The 16,879-nt window shown below is 39.8% G+C and overlaps 3 protein-coding genes across 3 annotated transcripts; all 3 read right to left on the bottom strand.

Moving 5' to 3' along the window:
• Positions 1–71: 71 nt before the first annotated feature.
• Positions 72–3,783, bottom strand: PCOAH_00049800 (Uncharacterized protein; the record flags this gene model as incomplete). Its single annotated transcript, XM_020061762.1, has 3 exons — positions 72–176; positions 427–510; positions 589–3,783. 3 exons carry the CDS (start codon positions 3,781–3,783, stop codon positions 72–74), a joined length of 3,384 nt encoding a protein of 1,127 aa, XP_019917409.1.
• A 1,196-nt stretch (positions 3,784–4,979) lies between these two features.
• PCOAH_00049790 (Uncharacterized protein) lies at positions 4,980–8,075 on the bottom strand (the record flags this gene model as incomplete). The annotated part of the gene is made up of 1 exon (XM_020061761.1): positions 4,980–8,075. One exon carries the CDS (start codon positions 8,073–8,075, stop codon positions 4,980–4,982), a length of 3,096 nt encoding a protein of 1,031 aa, XP_019917424.1.
• A 1,872-nt stretch (positions 8,076–9,947) lies between these two features.
• On the bottom strand, positions 9,948–11,663 carry PCOAH_00049780 (Glycine C-acetyltransferase; the record flags this gene model as incomplete). Its single annotated transcript, XM_020061760.1, has 1 exon — positions 9,948–11,663. One exon carries the CDS (start codon positions 11,661–11,663, stop codon positions 9,948–9,950), a length of 1,716 nt encoding a protein of 571 aa, XP_019917321.1.
• Between the last annotated feature and the right edge of the window lie 5,216 nt (positions 11,664–16,879).

Genomic DNA, 16,879 nt, shown 5'->3' with positions numbered 1-16,879 from the left:
AACAAATTCGCAACAAAGGTGTCACCAAAGTGTCATGGCACAAATATACCTCTGCGCGTGCGCGCTTGTCTTCACAACTTCTTGGGTCGCTCCAGCGGGAACGCCCTCTTGCGTGCAGACTGGGGGATGCTCAGGAAGTCAAGCTTTCTGAATTGCTTCCGTTTTGTGTAGAATAACTGCGGGAGGGAAGCAGAAAGGAAAAAAAAAATATATACATATATATATATATATATATATATATATATATATATATAGTGACTACCCCTGTGATCGTACAATTTTGGCATTGGGTGAAACAAAAAAGACGTCTCACGTGGAGAGCACATATGTGGTTGTCTTGGTGGTGTGCCAACAGGAGGTGCTCTCCTCCAGGTGTTACGGATACCCCGTCCTGGCAGACGAGGTGGGTTTCCTTTTTATTCTTACCAGAAGTATTGCCAGCAAGGTGGTCACGACTAAACACTTCAGTGTGCAGAGGGCGGTTCGGAGGGACCTCTGGGGGGTGTGTAGCTGCAGGGGGGGATTGGCAAAATGGGTATCGGTAAATGCTAAGTGGGAAGCGGGTATGCAAAACCTGACTATGCTTACCCGCAGAAATCCAAGCAGCAGAAAAAGCGCCAAAGAGAAACACGTCAGGGGGAGGTGCAAAAAGTCACGAGACAAATGGGAGCACAAACAAAAAATAATCTTCCGTTGGATTTCCTTCCGTTGAATGATGTACTGAGTATTCTTCTCATGCAGTGGCGCGATAACAGATGAGTGAGGAAAAAGAATGACCACGAAGGAAAGGGCAAAATCCTTTATACACGTCTCATACAAATGAAGCAAGTTACACACAACGTACCTGCACAGTTGACACACCAAATGGAAAAAAACACGAAAATGATAATTCACATTGGGAAGGAAATTCACCCAAGGAAACATTAAATAAATATGAACAAGAAAATAAAAAATGGATAGCCAAAATAAGTACACATTAAAACTATCACACGCTAATACTATGAAGGAAGAAATGAGAACATTAAACAGAATGCTTGAGCTACGAACAACGTTGATAAAAAGGAACTGAAAAATGCACAACACGGTTAGGAAATAATCGCACGAATTTGAGTCCCCCCAGGAGGTAAAAAAAAATATGATGCATGAAACGGCTAATGAGACGTACAGCTTAGCAATGGTATTCACGACGAGGAGGTAATTAATAAGGATGCTCAACATGTGGGGGATAAGGGACAGGAAAAAGATCTGCGCATGGTGGGGATTCCCAACGGGGAGGATGCCCCCTCCGTCTACCATTCTTTCCGTGTGTTTACTTCCATTCCATGTGGTCGCTCCCCGAATGGACGAGGCGACGTGGCTTCTTCCCGGAAAGGCCTCTCCCGTGCGTTCCAAATGGGCACCCAAAAAACGTGCACACCGTTTTGCCGTGTCCATCCATCCAATTTGGTCGGAGGAAAAAATATAAAATAAAAAATATGTGATCACACCATATGATAGGAGGTAAAGGAGCACATACCTGCAAACGTGGCACCAATTTTTAAGTGACGTCTTCACCTTGTTGCCTTTTCTCCTCACATACATGCTGCTTATATAAACATAGATAAATAGGAAGGGAACGAAAAAACTCAAATTACGCAGATCAAAATAGATGGATATAAAATACACACAAATGGACATGTACATTTTTTTCTGTAAAATTAAATTGATGGCCCAGAAGAGCAACCCCAGGGATAGAGTTGTTACGTAGTTGGTATTCTTGGAAATAAAAATTGGGCTGTACAGAATTAGCATGGCAGAGCAAATGTTTAACACCAAGTTGTTGTGTTCAATCCTTTTTTTTAGTAAACGCAAATTGTAGATAATCCCCAGTGTGAAGAGCAGAAACTCGGAAATGGCTAGCAGGACGGTGATGATACCCTTTGGGGGGGCGTCGCTCTTCCCCCCGTTCTGTGCGTTCTTCACATTGCTGCTTATTCCATTATCTTTTGCTCCGTCGTGTTGTGTACTCGCTGTAGAGTTTGTCACCCTTTCTTCTTGGCCCTCCTCCCTGTTGTCACTGCTTCCTACGAGGTTATCCCCCTGTTTGCTCGCTCCTTCCTTGTCCATCTTTCCACGTACTGTGTGTGCCCCCTCACCGGGATGGCCATTCTTCACATCGTCACCCATCCATGTGGAGCTTACCTTGCTTATTCCTCCCATGTAAACCCAAAACAGAGGATGGTTTCCCCACCCTTGGGTGTCACTAGGCATATTTTCAAAGTGCACGAAACAGCTGTTACCCGCGTTTTGGAGATAATACTGAATTTCCTCCGTCTGGTATATAAACACATTTTTAATAAATAGAGGGAGGAAAAAAAGAAAAAGAAGGAAAAACAAATATATATAATACTTATATCTTTTTTTTTTCATCTCCATTAGGTGATCCGTAAGGGCAGTCGTCTTCCCTTCATCATCCACAACAGGGCTGGCCAACTTCCTCTTTACCCTTTTATAATTGTAAAAAAATTTATACAAAAAGAAGTCTTGATTAATGCATTCGCAGTTATCAATGCTGTACAGCAAATTGGAATAATTTTTTTTTCTTTCTGTTTTTGCTACTATTTTTTTGTCTACAGCAGCTACGTAGGCATAGACAAGGGGGTACGTCTCCAAATTCACCTTGCAGTGGCTTTTCAGAAAGAGCTCAAATATTTTATGCTTCATAAGGTAATAGAAAAAAAGGTAAACTTTGTACTGATAAAAGAAAAAAATTACATGAACAAACTTTTGGCACTCTTCGAATAAATTTCCGATGGTAATTTTTGGGATCCACCCTTCGCCCTTTTGGTGAAGTAAAATGTTGAGTATGTTTTTCTGATTATATTTATCTCCCTTCAATTTTTTTTGTGTTTTTTTTTTAAAAAAGGAAGAGGGTAGATTTTCTATATTAACGTACGGTTTGCTAAACGGGTAGTCCTCAAAAACGAAAAATGAAAACATAACACTTTCTTTTATACTATAGTACTTATAGAAGAATTCAGAGAAAATCTCATAAAATGATTCCTCTTCGTACTCTTCCCCTTCCTGTAATTTTATTATGATCTCCCTTTGGATGGTTTGCAAATGGGTAGTGAAATCTTTGTATATAATTTCGAAGAAGGTATTGGTGAAGAAGGAAAATTCACTGCTCTGACGACTGTCCCATGGGGAATTCTCCTCTGCCCTGTCTTCCTCGCTCATTCCCCCAAAGATGCGCTGCTCCCTCATGAAGCCATTTTTAAAGGTTTCAAAAATTTGTCTGAAAAAACAAATTTCGCTTAAAAAGTTTTGGAAGCTTTCGAAGATGCTCTCCAAACATAGCGTCTCATAAACGCCAAAAAAAGGACACAAACTATTTTTATATTCCCCGTATTTGTACACTTCTCCAATGAGGGAGGTGTTGCTACTCCTATGACCACTTGTGGGGAAAGCTCCACCCTTTATCTTTTCCTTTACAACTTTTATATGATTAATAAAATTGCTCACAAAAAAATTCTCACTTTGAAAATATTCCTCACTAAACGTTTCCAGTAGGAGCAAATATGTGTTGCTCTCCGTGTTGTCCAAACTGTGGCCGAAGACAACTGGGTCACTGTTCTGCTCCTCGTTTTCTTGACTAACGGTTATGTATACATTGCTATCATCCAGAAGTTTTGATTGCTTCAAATTTTGTATTTCCTTATCTATTCGTTTGTTATAAATTTTGTTCTTCTCCTTTGCCTTCTCTGACGCGGCCGTGGAGGCTTTCCCCGTGTTCCGCAGCATGCTTGCTTTGGGGGTGTAATTGGGGAAGATAACTATTTACTTACAAAACTGTAATCTGTCTGTTATATAGGCATACCACGCAACGCATCACAAATGTATTTACGTTGCGCTGAAAAGTATGCCGAGGCAATATGCGCTTCACCAAAAAAAAAAATGACAAAAGGACACCACCTTTCCCCGCCTCCGTGCTTACCAAAGCACTTCTACGAAATGATGTTTTACACCTTTGAGGGGAACAAATCTTGGTCCCCCCCCTTTAAAAATGAAAAATATCAAGTTGCTAAAAAAAAGGGGGGTTCACTAGGAGTTCGCCATTTTTTTTCACAATGCTGCAGATGCCTTCACCTTCAGTGTGCTTTATTTCCGCCCCCTCACGCGTTAACCTGTTCAAGCCGTGAAGAACGCGCTTCTTTCCACAATGTTAAAATGTTCGACTTGGCTCAACGCGACATGAACGGGAAAAAAATTTCCTGACCGTGTGTTGTTTAAATTTTGTTAGCCTAAATTAAACAGAAAAAAAAAACAAAAGAAACAAAAAAAAAAAAAAAAAAAAAGGAAGAATAATGCGGAACAGTATGCATACCGTTTGTGGCAACATAAAAAAAGGGAACGTCACTGAGGTGGGATATAATCAAGACGAATGAAAATAATTTTTTTTTTTTTTTGCAAAAAAGGAAGCATGAAAAGGTGCCTTCCTACAGATACCCGCACAAGCACAACGTGCCCATATGACAGTGTGATGGACAATGTGCGTTGACGAGCCATTAAACATGATAAGCGCATCATTCGACATGATGAACTTTTATATATGGATACGAAAAAAAGACGCATACTCGCGCATACAAGTCAGAACAAACGGACTGAAAATTCCTCCGATGGAGAAACTCTATGTAGGATGCAAAATCGACAAAAAAAAAAAAAAATAAATAAAAAATAAAAAAAGACCTTTCAGTTACAATACAAATGGTGATGAAAATCACCTTCGACGGAATATAGACGCAGACCAATCCAGCATGACGCAGTGGCTTACACATGCGTGCGTATCTTTTCTTAAAAAAAAAAATCACTGCTCTTGTCCTACCATATCATGTGCACAACTGCGGCGGTGTAAGCGCCACGACGCAACACATCACACAACGATATGGACGTCCCAAGGGAGAAACTTTCCCCATCCGATAAGCTCTTCTGCGCTCACTTCAAATATCCCGATCGAAAAACTCCATGTTTACGCTTCTGTAGGATAATATAAGCACGGACAGGAATAACAAAAATAGAGGCACCGCAACGACGACTGAAATGAATATCGTTGCAAGAGATTTCGTGCGTATCGCGTGATAAAAGTACACCATGAGTAGAAGTGCAAGCTGCACAACGTATCTGACTAAATAGTATATAATTTTTAAAAGGTAAAGAAAGAGGAGGAATAAGACGTCACGACAGTAGAGAGAGCCCTGGCGGCATTTGTTCCGTTGCTCCTTGTCTGTATGCTCTTCCCCGTACTCACCACTATACCCGTGGTCATACCAATCGGAACAGTCACCGTCATCCACGCCATTGGCGCAGTTGGCAGCCTGCCCATCAGCCACATCGAAGTCCCGAACATGCATGGGCCTCGTGTAGGCGCGGTTCTTCAAATACTGAAACGAAACCGTCTCGCCCATATTGTCTTTACTACTCTTCCCAACGGGGTTGCACTTCCAACTGTGGTAATTCGCATTCCGTTCCTTTTCGTAGCGTTTTTTCGGACCATGGATGTCATACCCCCCTGCATCCGCATCGTCCCCAACTTGTCTGGATGATTTCATTTTTTTCAACTTCAGAATGCTATTTAGTAAATCTTCCCCTTCGCCACAAACGTAACTTAGCATATTCTTTATCTGTTTTTTTTCCGTCCAGGAGTTACGCAAACTTTCCTTCCGTGCATCTGTGGGGACTTCCCCGGTGTGCGATTTCCCTCCGTACGATTCATCGTTAGTGTGTCCACTGAAACCATTTGGGGGACAATAACTCCGACCATGGTGGCCTCCTCTACTATCAACGGGAGAATCTCCAACAGGATGACTGATATTTTGAACGTCCATCACATCGTGCATATTATACATTGAAACGGGCGAATCATCTTCCACTCTCCTGCTTCTCCTACTTGGTAGTCTCCCCTGAGGGGATGCAAAATGGCCCCCCTTATACGACTCCTCCAGGTGCATATTTTTAGTGGCGTACGATTGAAGCGGGAACGCCTCGTAATCCCCATCCAGGTAGGAACCCCTCAACGTAGTAGATTTTAAATGAGAGAAATTCGGGTCATCATTTTTGTAATTCTTTTTTGATTGAATTTTACTGAGAAGGGACGAAAACCTGTCTCTGCTTTTTGCACATGCGTCCTTAACATCGGAGGGGTAATAACTTCTTGGTGAGCTGTTTAAATGGGCACCACTGTCACAGTAACCAGTAGGTCTCCTTTTGGTGTAGTTTGCATAATCATATACGATGGAGCAATCATTGGAGTCATACGAACGGGCTCTCATATATAGTTGCGTATTTTTCAAATGGTTCGTGGCTATTTTTGTGTCATCTATATTAAAAGGATTTGTCTTTTCACCTGAACGTTCATATGTAGGGCTGTTTTTTCCCCTCTTTGTGACGCCTCCTCTGAAGAATTCTTCTTCATGTCGGTAGGGAGGGATAAATGGCTTGACTGAATTGCCCCTTAACAAGTGGATCGTTTTTCCCCCTTCACGATTACCCAAACTGCTAACTTTTATACCTTCTTTGGGTTCTTTCCTTACGGGGCAAACCTCATAGCTACAGGAATCATCTGAACTGTGCTTGCGAGTATCATTAAAGGAGGACACACCCTTGAACACTCTTTCTCCTTTATGGTTAGAACCCCTCCTGGAAAATCTGCTTCCCTTCACGTCATATCCTTTTACGTAATTTTCTATATCGGCCACATCTGCATACTTTTTTTTTTTTCTGTCTGTATCGAATAATGCACTGTTCTTACCCAAATTGGTGTCTCTAATTTTGTAAAAATGGCTCGAATAAGTCTTATCACTTGGTAGGTGATCTTTAATTTGCTTATTTTGCCTTACCTGGTCCCCGCTGCAGGACTTCCTTCTCGACCTGATATCCGTTTCGCCTAATTTGAAGTCCTCCTTATTACTGTCACCTTTTTTGTTTTTTATTTTTTCATACTTGTTCGTTAAATTGAGAAAAGTTTCATATAAATTTTTTTCACCTTTTGAGTAATTATGGCACATTTTTTTTTCCTTCGATTTTTCATCAGAATATTCTCCTGTCAAGTCAATTTCCTCTCCGTTTCTATTTTCCAAATGGGTTGATTTGTCTGACTTGTTCATACGATCCATGCTCCTTCTGCGACTATCTCCGACTACATTTCCACTTAACTGTCTTTTGTAACATTTGGAATAGCCTCCCCGGTTGTCATCGCAATTGGGAGAGGTGCATCTATGGGAGTCCCTCCATGTAGTGCCTCTCCCCCTTCGTGTGGCACCCTCCTCCCTATCGTAGTCCCCCTTGCACGTTGACGGCAAAAATTCACTCCCGCAGGATATGTCACTGATAATGCTGTCTCTTTTGCAGTAATCCGTGTGTTCGCTTACTCGGTGGTAATATCCTCTGGCGAGGGAATCCCTCACCTCATATCTTCTTCTACTTGAAGGGGACAGACCAGCATAATCATCCACCTTGTCTCCATCTGCTGCGGTAGTGGCTGCGGTGGTGGCCGCGGTAGTGGCTTCCATAGTTCCAGCAGATGCGCCTCTATCGAAATACACACCTCTAGGGTCATTTTCCGAGCGAAATAATACATCACCACGATAATTTGGAGAATCGTAGTTCGTCCTCATACCCTGGTGCGTGTGCCTTTTATCGAAATGGTTTTTTTTCCGAACAGATTCATAACCGTTATTCTTCTTATATTTAAATATCAGTTCCTCTATTTCTTTCTCTGACCACTTTTTCTTGGGTGAATTATTGTCATATTCTTTCGTCGGTTTGGAAGGGTATAAGATTGGTCTGCTTTCCGTTTTTTCGTCATCCCTGCTTCCTCGGCGTAGCGCCATTTTATTGCTCCTGTGGTTATTGACTCGTTTTTTATCGTCCAAAAAATGCTTTTCGTCAAATTTTCCTTCAGTCCGTAGCTTCTCATCTGCGTGTTTGGAGTGTACACTTTGGAGGTACTTCTTTTGGGCGGCACCTGGTTCTACGGAATAACCACACCCTCCCCCGTAACGGAAGCTACTGCTGCTGCGGGTGCTACGTCTACCCATGCGTAACTTTTATTTTTTTTTTTTTTTCAGTTTTCTCGGAAAATCTAACAACGGTTATATGTAATTCGATTCATTTTGCACCTGCATCTGCATCAGGGAAGGTCAGGGGTCTCGCATTACTTGCCTCTTTCCTTTTTTTTAAAAGAGTCTGCCTTCATATGGACTTCTTTCGTTCCAAGTGAACAGCAGCCTTTGGAGGAAAGGCATCTTTTCAAAGACTGATCTTTTGATGTCGGATGTAGAAATAATGCAGCTATTCACCCATACACATTTGCAAAGGGCACATGTGTTCAGTGGCGAGTGTGCTGTAATATGCTGCAAGTTGTGATAAAAGGGAGTTATGCGCAAATATGAGAAAGTTGCAATTCTGCTGACTTAGGCAGTGAAATGGACGAGAGAAGCGATCAGTGGAAGTGCGCGCAGGGGAGATACACTTCTTCACGCTTCGCGGATGCGCAGAAACTAGCGTAATGGCATGGCAGTCCTAATATCATACGCTCATTCGCTATCTCAATCGCAATATTATTTTTCTCCCTCGCTAACTTCATTTCGCAAGGCATTAACTCTCATAGCTTTACACAATACCTCGCTTTTTATTTTGACCCAGCCTCATCGCCCTGTTAAATATGTCAGCTTTTTTTTTTCCTTAAATTTGCTATTTTTTTTTTTTTTTTTTTTTTTTTTTGCACCATTTGGAAAAAGCCGCTAAATCGAATTTCGACTTGGAAGGACAAAGTAAAGGGCGAACCGCGCAGTGTCACTACCAGTGGGAGGAGCGGCATGCAAGGGAGAGGGCAACATTTACTTTTTTTACCTTCGTGTAATTCCCCAGCGAGAAAATGATACAGGGAATGACCATGCTGAGTGCATTGGACAAGTTTGCTGGCCGAAGGTACCAAAACACATTTTTGTATTCCCTTCAAGCCGCGTAAAAATGTGTAAAAATGCTCACATATGTACACCCCATGTGGAACACTTAGCCATTTTTACATCATTACATTTTATCATATACTCTGGGAGAGCGCGAAGAGGATTAATCCGCTTGCCATAGGTTGCATCGCAAGTATAAAAAGGGAAAGAGAGAAAAACCATTACGAGCAGCGCATATCTCCCGACCTTCGACATGTGGACACATACCCATTGTTATATGCGAAACGAGGTGGCTACCTTTCTCAGGGAAAATGTGTGGTCTTCTTCAAATTTGGGAAAGAATGTGGGAAGCTTTCATCCGTTGTGCGTATGGGTATGTCAGCTACTACGAAAAAGCATTTTATTATTTTATTTTTTTTTTTTTTGACCATTTTTTGTAATAATAATACCCGCAGACAGAACATCACAGTTACATCGCAACTCTTTTGAGTTACCCCCCAAGTTGTCGCAAGGGTGCACTTTTATCATTGTAAAAATTCGTTCTTCCCTTCACTATGCGGAAGTGCTGTCCCATTTTGTAACAGAAACAAATGCGCTTTTTTCTTTTTTAATGTGTTAATCATTCAATGCGCTTATAAATTTGATAAAATGAAAAATGTTAAAACAGACGGGGGGGAGGGCAGTAAAAAAACTGGTGTAATTTAATCTAATTATAGGAAACGAATTAGAAATGCAAACATGGGCAAAAAAAAAGTGAAAAAAAAATTCAAATGAAAAAGAAGTTGGCATGCCATATCGGATCGTACAGCGCTTTGCAGGTCTCCTTATCAAACATGGAACAAAACGGTATAACGACGTGAAGCATCGTACGAATGGCGTTCTAGTTACTTGGATGACGGGAGGTATAACGAGGCATGCCCTCACAAGGAGAGTAAACCCCTTGCCCCAAACACGAAAAAAAATGCAGCCCCGATGGAACTCCTTCCACTGCAGAGAAGACCATCACAAAAGGCCGTTATCAAACGGAGAGGGCTCCACACTAATCGTCGCACTAATCAAATCTCGAATAAAGTCGTTCATGTACTCTACGGAATATGCAGACGTGGCAGTAACCCTAAACCTGGGTAGCTTCAATGGACATGCAGGATACGTAACAGCCGAAATCATCCACTTCTTTTGAAAAAGAACATTACAAATTTTTAGTAATCTGTCTGGATCATTTGGGAAAATGACTGGAATGACACTCGTCTCATCATCCCCTTCGATGACGTATTTATTACTCTCTGGATAATCCTTTGGCCACAGACCCATACCTGTCCTTAATCCATTCCTTAAATATTTCGTGTTAAATTTAAGCTTCTGAATTCGCCAGGGTTGTGTGTCTATCAATTCGAAGGCTTTTAATGCACCACCTGCACAGTAGGAAGGTAGTGGGGCTGAAAAAACATTGCCTATGCAGTGGATATCCATAAATTCGATCACCTCATCAGATGCAACAATGTACCCCCCAACAGAACCGATGGATTTACTAAAAGTTCCAACTATTAAATCTACAGAACCTGGCATGTTAAAATGTTCTTCTAATCCTCTCCCTGTTTTTCCTAGTACACCCAACCCGTGCGCTTCATCAACAAATAACTTGGCGTTATATTTAAGGCACAATTTCTTAAAGGATGGCAAATGGGGAATATCCCCATCCATGGAATACACCGATTCTATGCACACCCAACAGGTTCTATATTTGCTTCTATGTTTTAGAAGCAGGATTTCTAGATTGTTATAATCGTTATGTTTAAAGGTGTATCCCTTGGCACCACTTATTTGGATTCCTATTTTTACACACGCATGTGTTCGGCTGTCATAAAGGACGAGGTCATTAGTCGTAGCAACAGCTGCGATGCCTGACATGCAAGCTAAGAATCCACAAACTGCTAAAATGGAATCATTTCTACCAAAAAATTGTCCCACCTTTTTTTCTAAGTCTCTTAATATTTCATTATTCCCTCCTAGCAATCTGGGACCATGATTTCCTGTGGACCACTCCATTGCTGCTTTAATGGCAGAGTCTTGTACCAGTGGTTCCCTTATAAAGTCTAGATATGAGTAAGACGATATGGGTCTCACTTTGGCATTTTCACAGGTTATGTATTCGTTCTTTACCCCAGATACCTTCCACATAAAGGCCCATTTATTCATTCGAACGAGTTCCCTTTTTGCATCTAAGTAGCTTTTCATTTCACTTTCGCCCTTCTCAATTGGTAGATTATACTTATCCTTTAGAATCAAATAATAAAAGTGTCTCTTAGATTCGGATTTGCTTTTTAAGACAGCCAGATTTTTGTACAATACTAATTTTTTGATTCCATTTTTGTAGAACCCTTTTAGCAAATGTAGGAAGGTCCCCTCGGAGATAGCACACTTCAACTTGATGAACAAATTACAAAGAAAGGTGATAAATGCATATGTCTTGCTATTTTTCTTTTTAAATAATTTCTTCTCTGCATTGGCGTTTAATGAAAATATCGACTGCTGAATTGGTAGGAACTCTCCTAATACCCACGCTAATCTTGGCGAGCCCGCCGATGCGTCTTCATTAAATATGGCTAGCACTACTGCTAGAAGAACGATGACTACTATTAGGTAGTTAACTATGTCAAAACTTTTCAGTACATCTAAGCCCAAGAAGTAGTTGAAATCTACGAGTCTGATCAGGTGCATTTTTTCCTTCTTCTTATTGCTTTTTTTTTTTTTTTTTTTGGTGGGGGAGGACCCCTCCGTCGGTTGTCTTTTACTCTGGTTCGTGCGAGTCACGTTTCACTTCAACACGTCTGTTCTGTTCTTCCCTTTCCTTCACGTGGTGCACAAAAATAAACGAAAGCGCTGCTCTACTTGGGCACCAATACTTTAAACTAAAAATACGCGCCAAGCTGAGCACACCAACTGTGTCATAATTATATGCAATGTTAAAGGGCGGCAAAAAAAAAAATTGCTTAGCCGTAGTGGTGAACTAGGAATCGGCTCAAGCGCACATTCAATGGGTGAGCAGGCAGTTAGGTCTATTTATCTATGCGATTTTCAACCCGATTATTTGCACGCTTATGGTGAATTCACGGAGAGATGAAATATCTAAGGGGAAATCACCCCGAGGGGGTTGGTTATGAATATAAAACAAAAAAAAATTACACACGCGGGGAGCGCGGATGGGGTCACGCAAATACATGCATATACATACACACATTCAAACATGCACGCTTGCGCCGCATATGGGCTCAGGAAGATTCGAACCGATGTTAAAAATAGATGTACTCCCTTAGATTTAAGGAAGTGCGTTACGCTATCCGTCTGGTTGCGCAGATTTGAACTTTTTTTTTTTTTTTTCAACGCTTTTTTTTGGAAACAAAATGTTACATTGTAAATTTGATGCGGACTAAAAAAATGCAACGTGTAGAGAGCAAACGCTGCTGCTTCTCCTTTGTATGTCTTTTGCTACTGTGCTGGAAAAAATGTCGGGGAGTGCAAAATTTTGTGTGCTTCTGTTCTTCACATACAACGAGTTCTGCTTTTGGTTCTCTTTCTCATGCTTCTTCGTTTCCCTTTTGCGACGACCTCGCTATAGCGATGTGCGCGGTTTACCACGAACTAATCAGGCGGGTCGTATGGTATGTAACACACGCGCATGGGCTGTCTGCAAATTCTACAGTAGCTAAACAGGAAGGGGGGTAGCGCTAGGATTGTAGCTGTTCGCGTCATCTAACGTCGCGCATATAGCTTCAGCAAATTGAGGGAAAATGTAAACTTGTCACACATATACAAGTCATCATCATTTGCTTTATGGTGTATACATATTTGGGGGGGTTAACCCTTGCCCTACTCAGGCCCTATGTTTCCATAATTTCGGGAGTGTGGGTTAACTCCCTTTTTACGTGCGCAGGGTTAAAAAGCAAAAAGAGGTGAGTACAGCAAAAAAAAAAAAAAAATAAACAAATAAAACACATATGTATAATTAAATACATGTATGTATACATTCGCAATATACGTGCAAATGTACACATGAATGGCCGAATATGCGGGTATTCGTTCAGATACACTGCATGCGCGTCAGTTGTGTGGCGCATATGCATGTATTTACAATTGTCCTTCGCAATGAATTAAAACGTGAATTGCATATGTTTTCCAAATTTTCACACAACACACAAAAAAAAAAGAAAAAAAGCAGTAAAAAAGGGGTTAAAAAAAAAGGATAAAAAAAAAAAAGGGGAAAAAAAAAAGGATAAATAAACCAAGGTTGAGGTACACGCGTAATGCTTAATAGATAGTTATGTGTACTAGCACATTCAACTGCGTTACATTATCCGTGCACGTACTTGTACAAATGAACTTTGTAAATTCGTTAAAGTGGTGAATTCGTGTGCTAATATAAGGGATGATAAGCGGCTGGAACAAAAAAAGGAAAATTATGAGTAAATGTGAAAATATGAAAGTGAAAAACTCAAGTGAAAAAATTACCAAAAATATAGCACATAATTTTGAATGTATCAAACGTCCTTTAAAAAAATTCCCCTCCCTCAAAAACAAAAAAAAAAAAAAAAAAGTATGTCATGAAGTAAAATTTGTAGGAGTTCATTCTATAAGACAGGAAAAGCATCACCTAGGAAAGAAAAAAAAAATAGTAGACAAAACCAATTTAATTCCTTTTTAAAGCGAAAAGAATTAACTGGGAAAAACGTTTAATGTGGGGGAAAATAACTGCATAAATCTGCTTCGCGCAAGAACTAGGTCCACAGAGCAATGTGTACATACATATATGTACATGTCTGTCTGCTCAGGCGTCCAGGCGAAGCACGCCGTTGCGTATAGACGTGCGCGTGCAAAAGTACACATAAATACACATACGTAAACATACATAAACAAACATAAGTACTGATATAGACCCATATGAATTCCTCTTAAATACACCCCTCCAATCACGCACGGTGCTTACACATATATGCGCACCTCATTTAGCCAAATGGAAAATTCACATGGAAATTACCACTGCATGGAAAAAAAAAGGAATGTAAATATTCCGGATGCGCAGTTACACACATAATTCAGCATGTTTTAAGAAATTGTTCAACAACGATGGCAAAAAAACAAAATAAAGTACTTCTCTTTCTTACGTCATCCTGTCATAGCATTGTGAGTCAGAAGGAATAAAAAAAAAAACATATGTATGAGACCCTACGATGCCTAGAAATAGTCCAAAGGGCGTGCAGCAGGGAACCTCCAAAAAACGAGGTAATGGCGAAATAAAAAGCACATTTTCTAAGCGCTAGTTGCATATGTAATTGTCCATTCATACGTTTGACTACATGAAGGAAATTAGGGGGAACGGGTTAATGAGCCACACGGCCGATCCCCGAATCAATGGCAAAAGAATTGACAGGTTGTGTCATCAGTGGGTAGTGATTGCTCCTTCATCTGGCATGCCTTACAGTAAGCTCCCATGATTAGCCCCTCCATAGGGGAAAAATTTCCGTACCGTTTTAAATTAGTCTGCAATGTTTTCCTCAAATCTTTGGTCGTGCCACTCTTAGGGGTACATTCCCCATCAGTGGCACTCTCGAATTTTTCATAGAAATCGGTCCATGAAGGTAATTTCTTCCAACTTAGCGGCTACAAATATATAGTTGCCGTAAAGAAGTGAAAATATGTAACTGCACATGTTCCTCCATTTACTTTCGGTGATTCTATTATACTATATATGCATGGAGTACGGTACTATGTACATTATATGTATACAAGCATGCTAAAAGAAGCAGAAAGAATTGGGAATTCTTCTCTTACTCCTGACATGATTCATTAATTTCCTTTATATGTACTAAGTCCGTATTAAAGGTTGTGTGCTTCCTTCTTCCTTTCTTCTTCACACAAACACACATTCATATATAAAAAGAATCAACATATATATATATGTATGTATGTAAAGGGAAGTATGCAAATTTTTGAGCACACACTTTGGGATTGATTATGAACGAGTGAACACCGAACTTTCACTTTCCCCTATGATACACACTGTGCAATCTTCTGAACAATGATAATATATTACGTGTACGTATCAGATCACTATGTATATAAGAACACAATTTCCTTCCATCAAAATTTTCATGGTACATTATTAATTAATGTTCTATTTTTGTTAAAAAAATTAATAAATTATTTTTTTACCATATATACAGTACAGTTCATACATATAGAGCATGTGTTCTTCCTTCCCTTCTGAATATGTGTACATTCATTCATATTTAGGAAAAAATATATATTCACAATACAAATATAATACAAGTATATTATAACTATAGAGAAAAGGAGTGTATAATGCAAAGATACATATATGCTTATAATAATTCATTACTATAATAGGTGAGTAAGCAATGTATGAGGAATTGAACTTTTTTTCCTTCCTGTATCCATTATATAATTTTAATACATTTCTCTCTATATATATTCCCTTAATTATATATACATATAACGATTCTGATGCATATTTGTGTATACTGTGTTGTTGCTACTTAAAGAGTGAACAATATACACCAACTGGAAGAATAAAAATTTAATATTCATAATCATGAGACAATTAGAATTTCCGCATTCCCATTATATACAAATTCATAAAGAACAGTTTTTAACATAAATATAAATAGAACACAACGGGAAAGTATTCTAGAGTATGTTTCGGGAAGAGTATTTATGTACCAAGGAGTTTATGCACACATAGTAAAATGAAGTTTCTATATGAAGGAATATTACAACAGAGAAGGAGAAAATGTTAGAGGTAAGAATAAAGAGCACACACAAGAAAAAAGAGAAAAGAACACACAGAAAATGGAAGAGAAAAGGAAAAAATAATCCTTCCTTTTTAGAATTAACAACTGAATGTGTGTGCAACAGAATAATGGCGCTCTTAAAAAAAGAGGAGGAGGAGGACCCATAGGAATATACACATACACATATTCTACTTCGTTCGTCAATTCTATACTTTTAGGGTGGAGGTTCAAGTGCACTACCCTCAGAAAAAATATACAAGCTGCTGGACGATGGCGTGCGGTGTGGTAAACAGGAAAGAGAACATGAATGCTGCAAACAGAATGGGAATAAGTTGGAACCGGTGTTGGAAACGTGGATGAGTAGTGGTGTAAACTTGGCCGAAATTTTTGTGAGAAACTATTGTTACGCATGTACAGAGAACAGGGACGGAGTCCCCCAACCCTACTATAAGCCCTGTCGTTTCTTTTATCACTGGTTAGGTGATAAAATAAAGGAGAAATTAGGTTCTCATGGCCTTGCGGACATTATGGAGAAAATTTACAGTGCACTGCCAGAAGGCCAATGCAAAGATGAATTCAATGAATTGTACAAAGATGTTGGCCAATACGTTTTCCCAGGTTGTAAAGTACTATTCGATTATGATTATAACGTTAGTGCTTGGCAAAAGGAGCCGACATTTACGATAGGTTGCCATAGTCCAGAATATACTGGGCAGCAGAGGAAAGCTCAGGCTGCATATAAACTGTTATGTAGTATTTGTGATGGTAGTGATGATAAGTGTTGTAGAAGATTTAAGAGTAAATACTGGGAACACAGGAGCTGTAAACGGTGGCCACCGAAGGAACTGCCAAAACTAAAGTGCACCACTGCACGGAAGGCGCAGCATGAGGAGGAACTTTCGGAAAGTGCGAATGGACCCCAAGGACATAGACATGAACCTGAATTAATGGCAGGGGTAATACAATTCATTTCCTAATAAGAATATATAGAGTTATATGTATATAATGTTATTTGAATAATATAATAAGGAATGTACAAATATGCACATATTTTACTGATTGTATTTGTATGTTCCACTTTCGATTACTTTACCTTCAAAGGAAATATACGGTAATTTCGACCTTTAC

Source organism: Plasmodium coatneyi, chromosome 13, assembly GCF_001680005.1.
Source record: "Plasmodium coatneyi strain Hackeri chromosome 13, complete sequence".
In the NCBI taxonomy this organism is placed as follows: Eukaryota; Apicomplexa; class Aconoidasida; order Haemosporida; family Plasmodiidae; genus Plasmodium; species Plasmodium coatneyi.
Note: the sequence above shows the minus strand (reverse complement) of the source record. Positions and strands in the feature narration are given on the sequence as shown.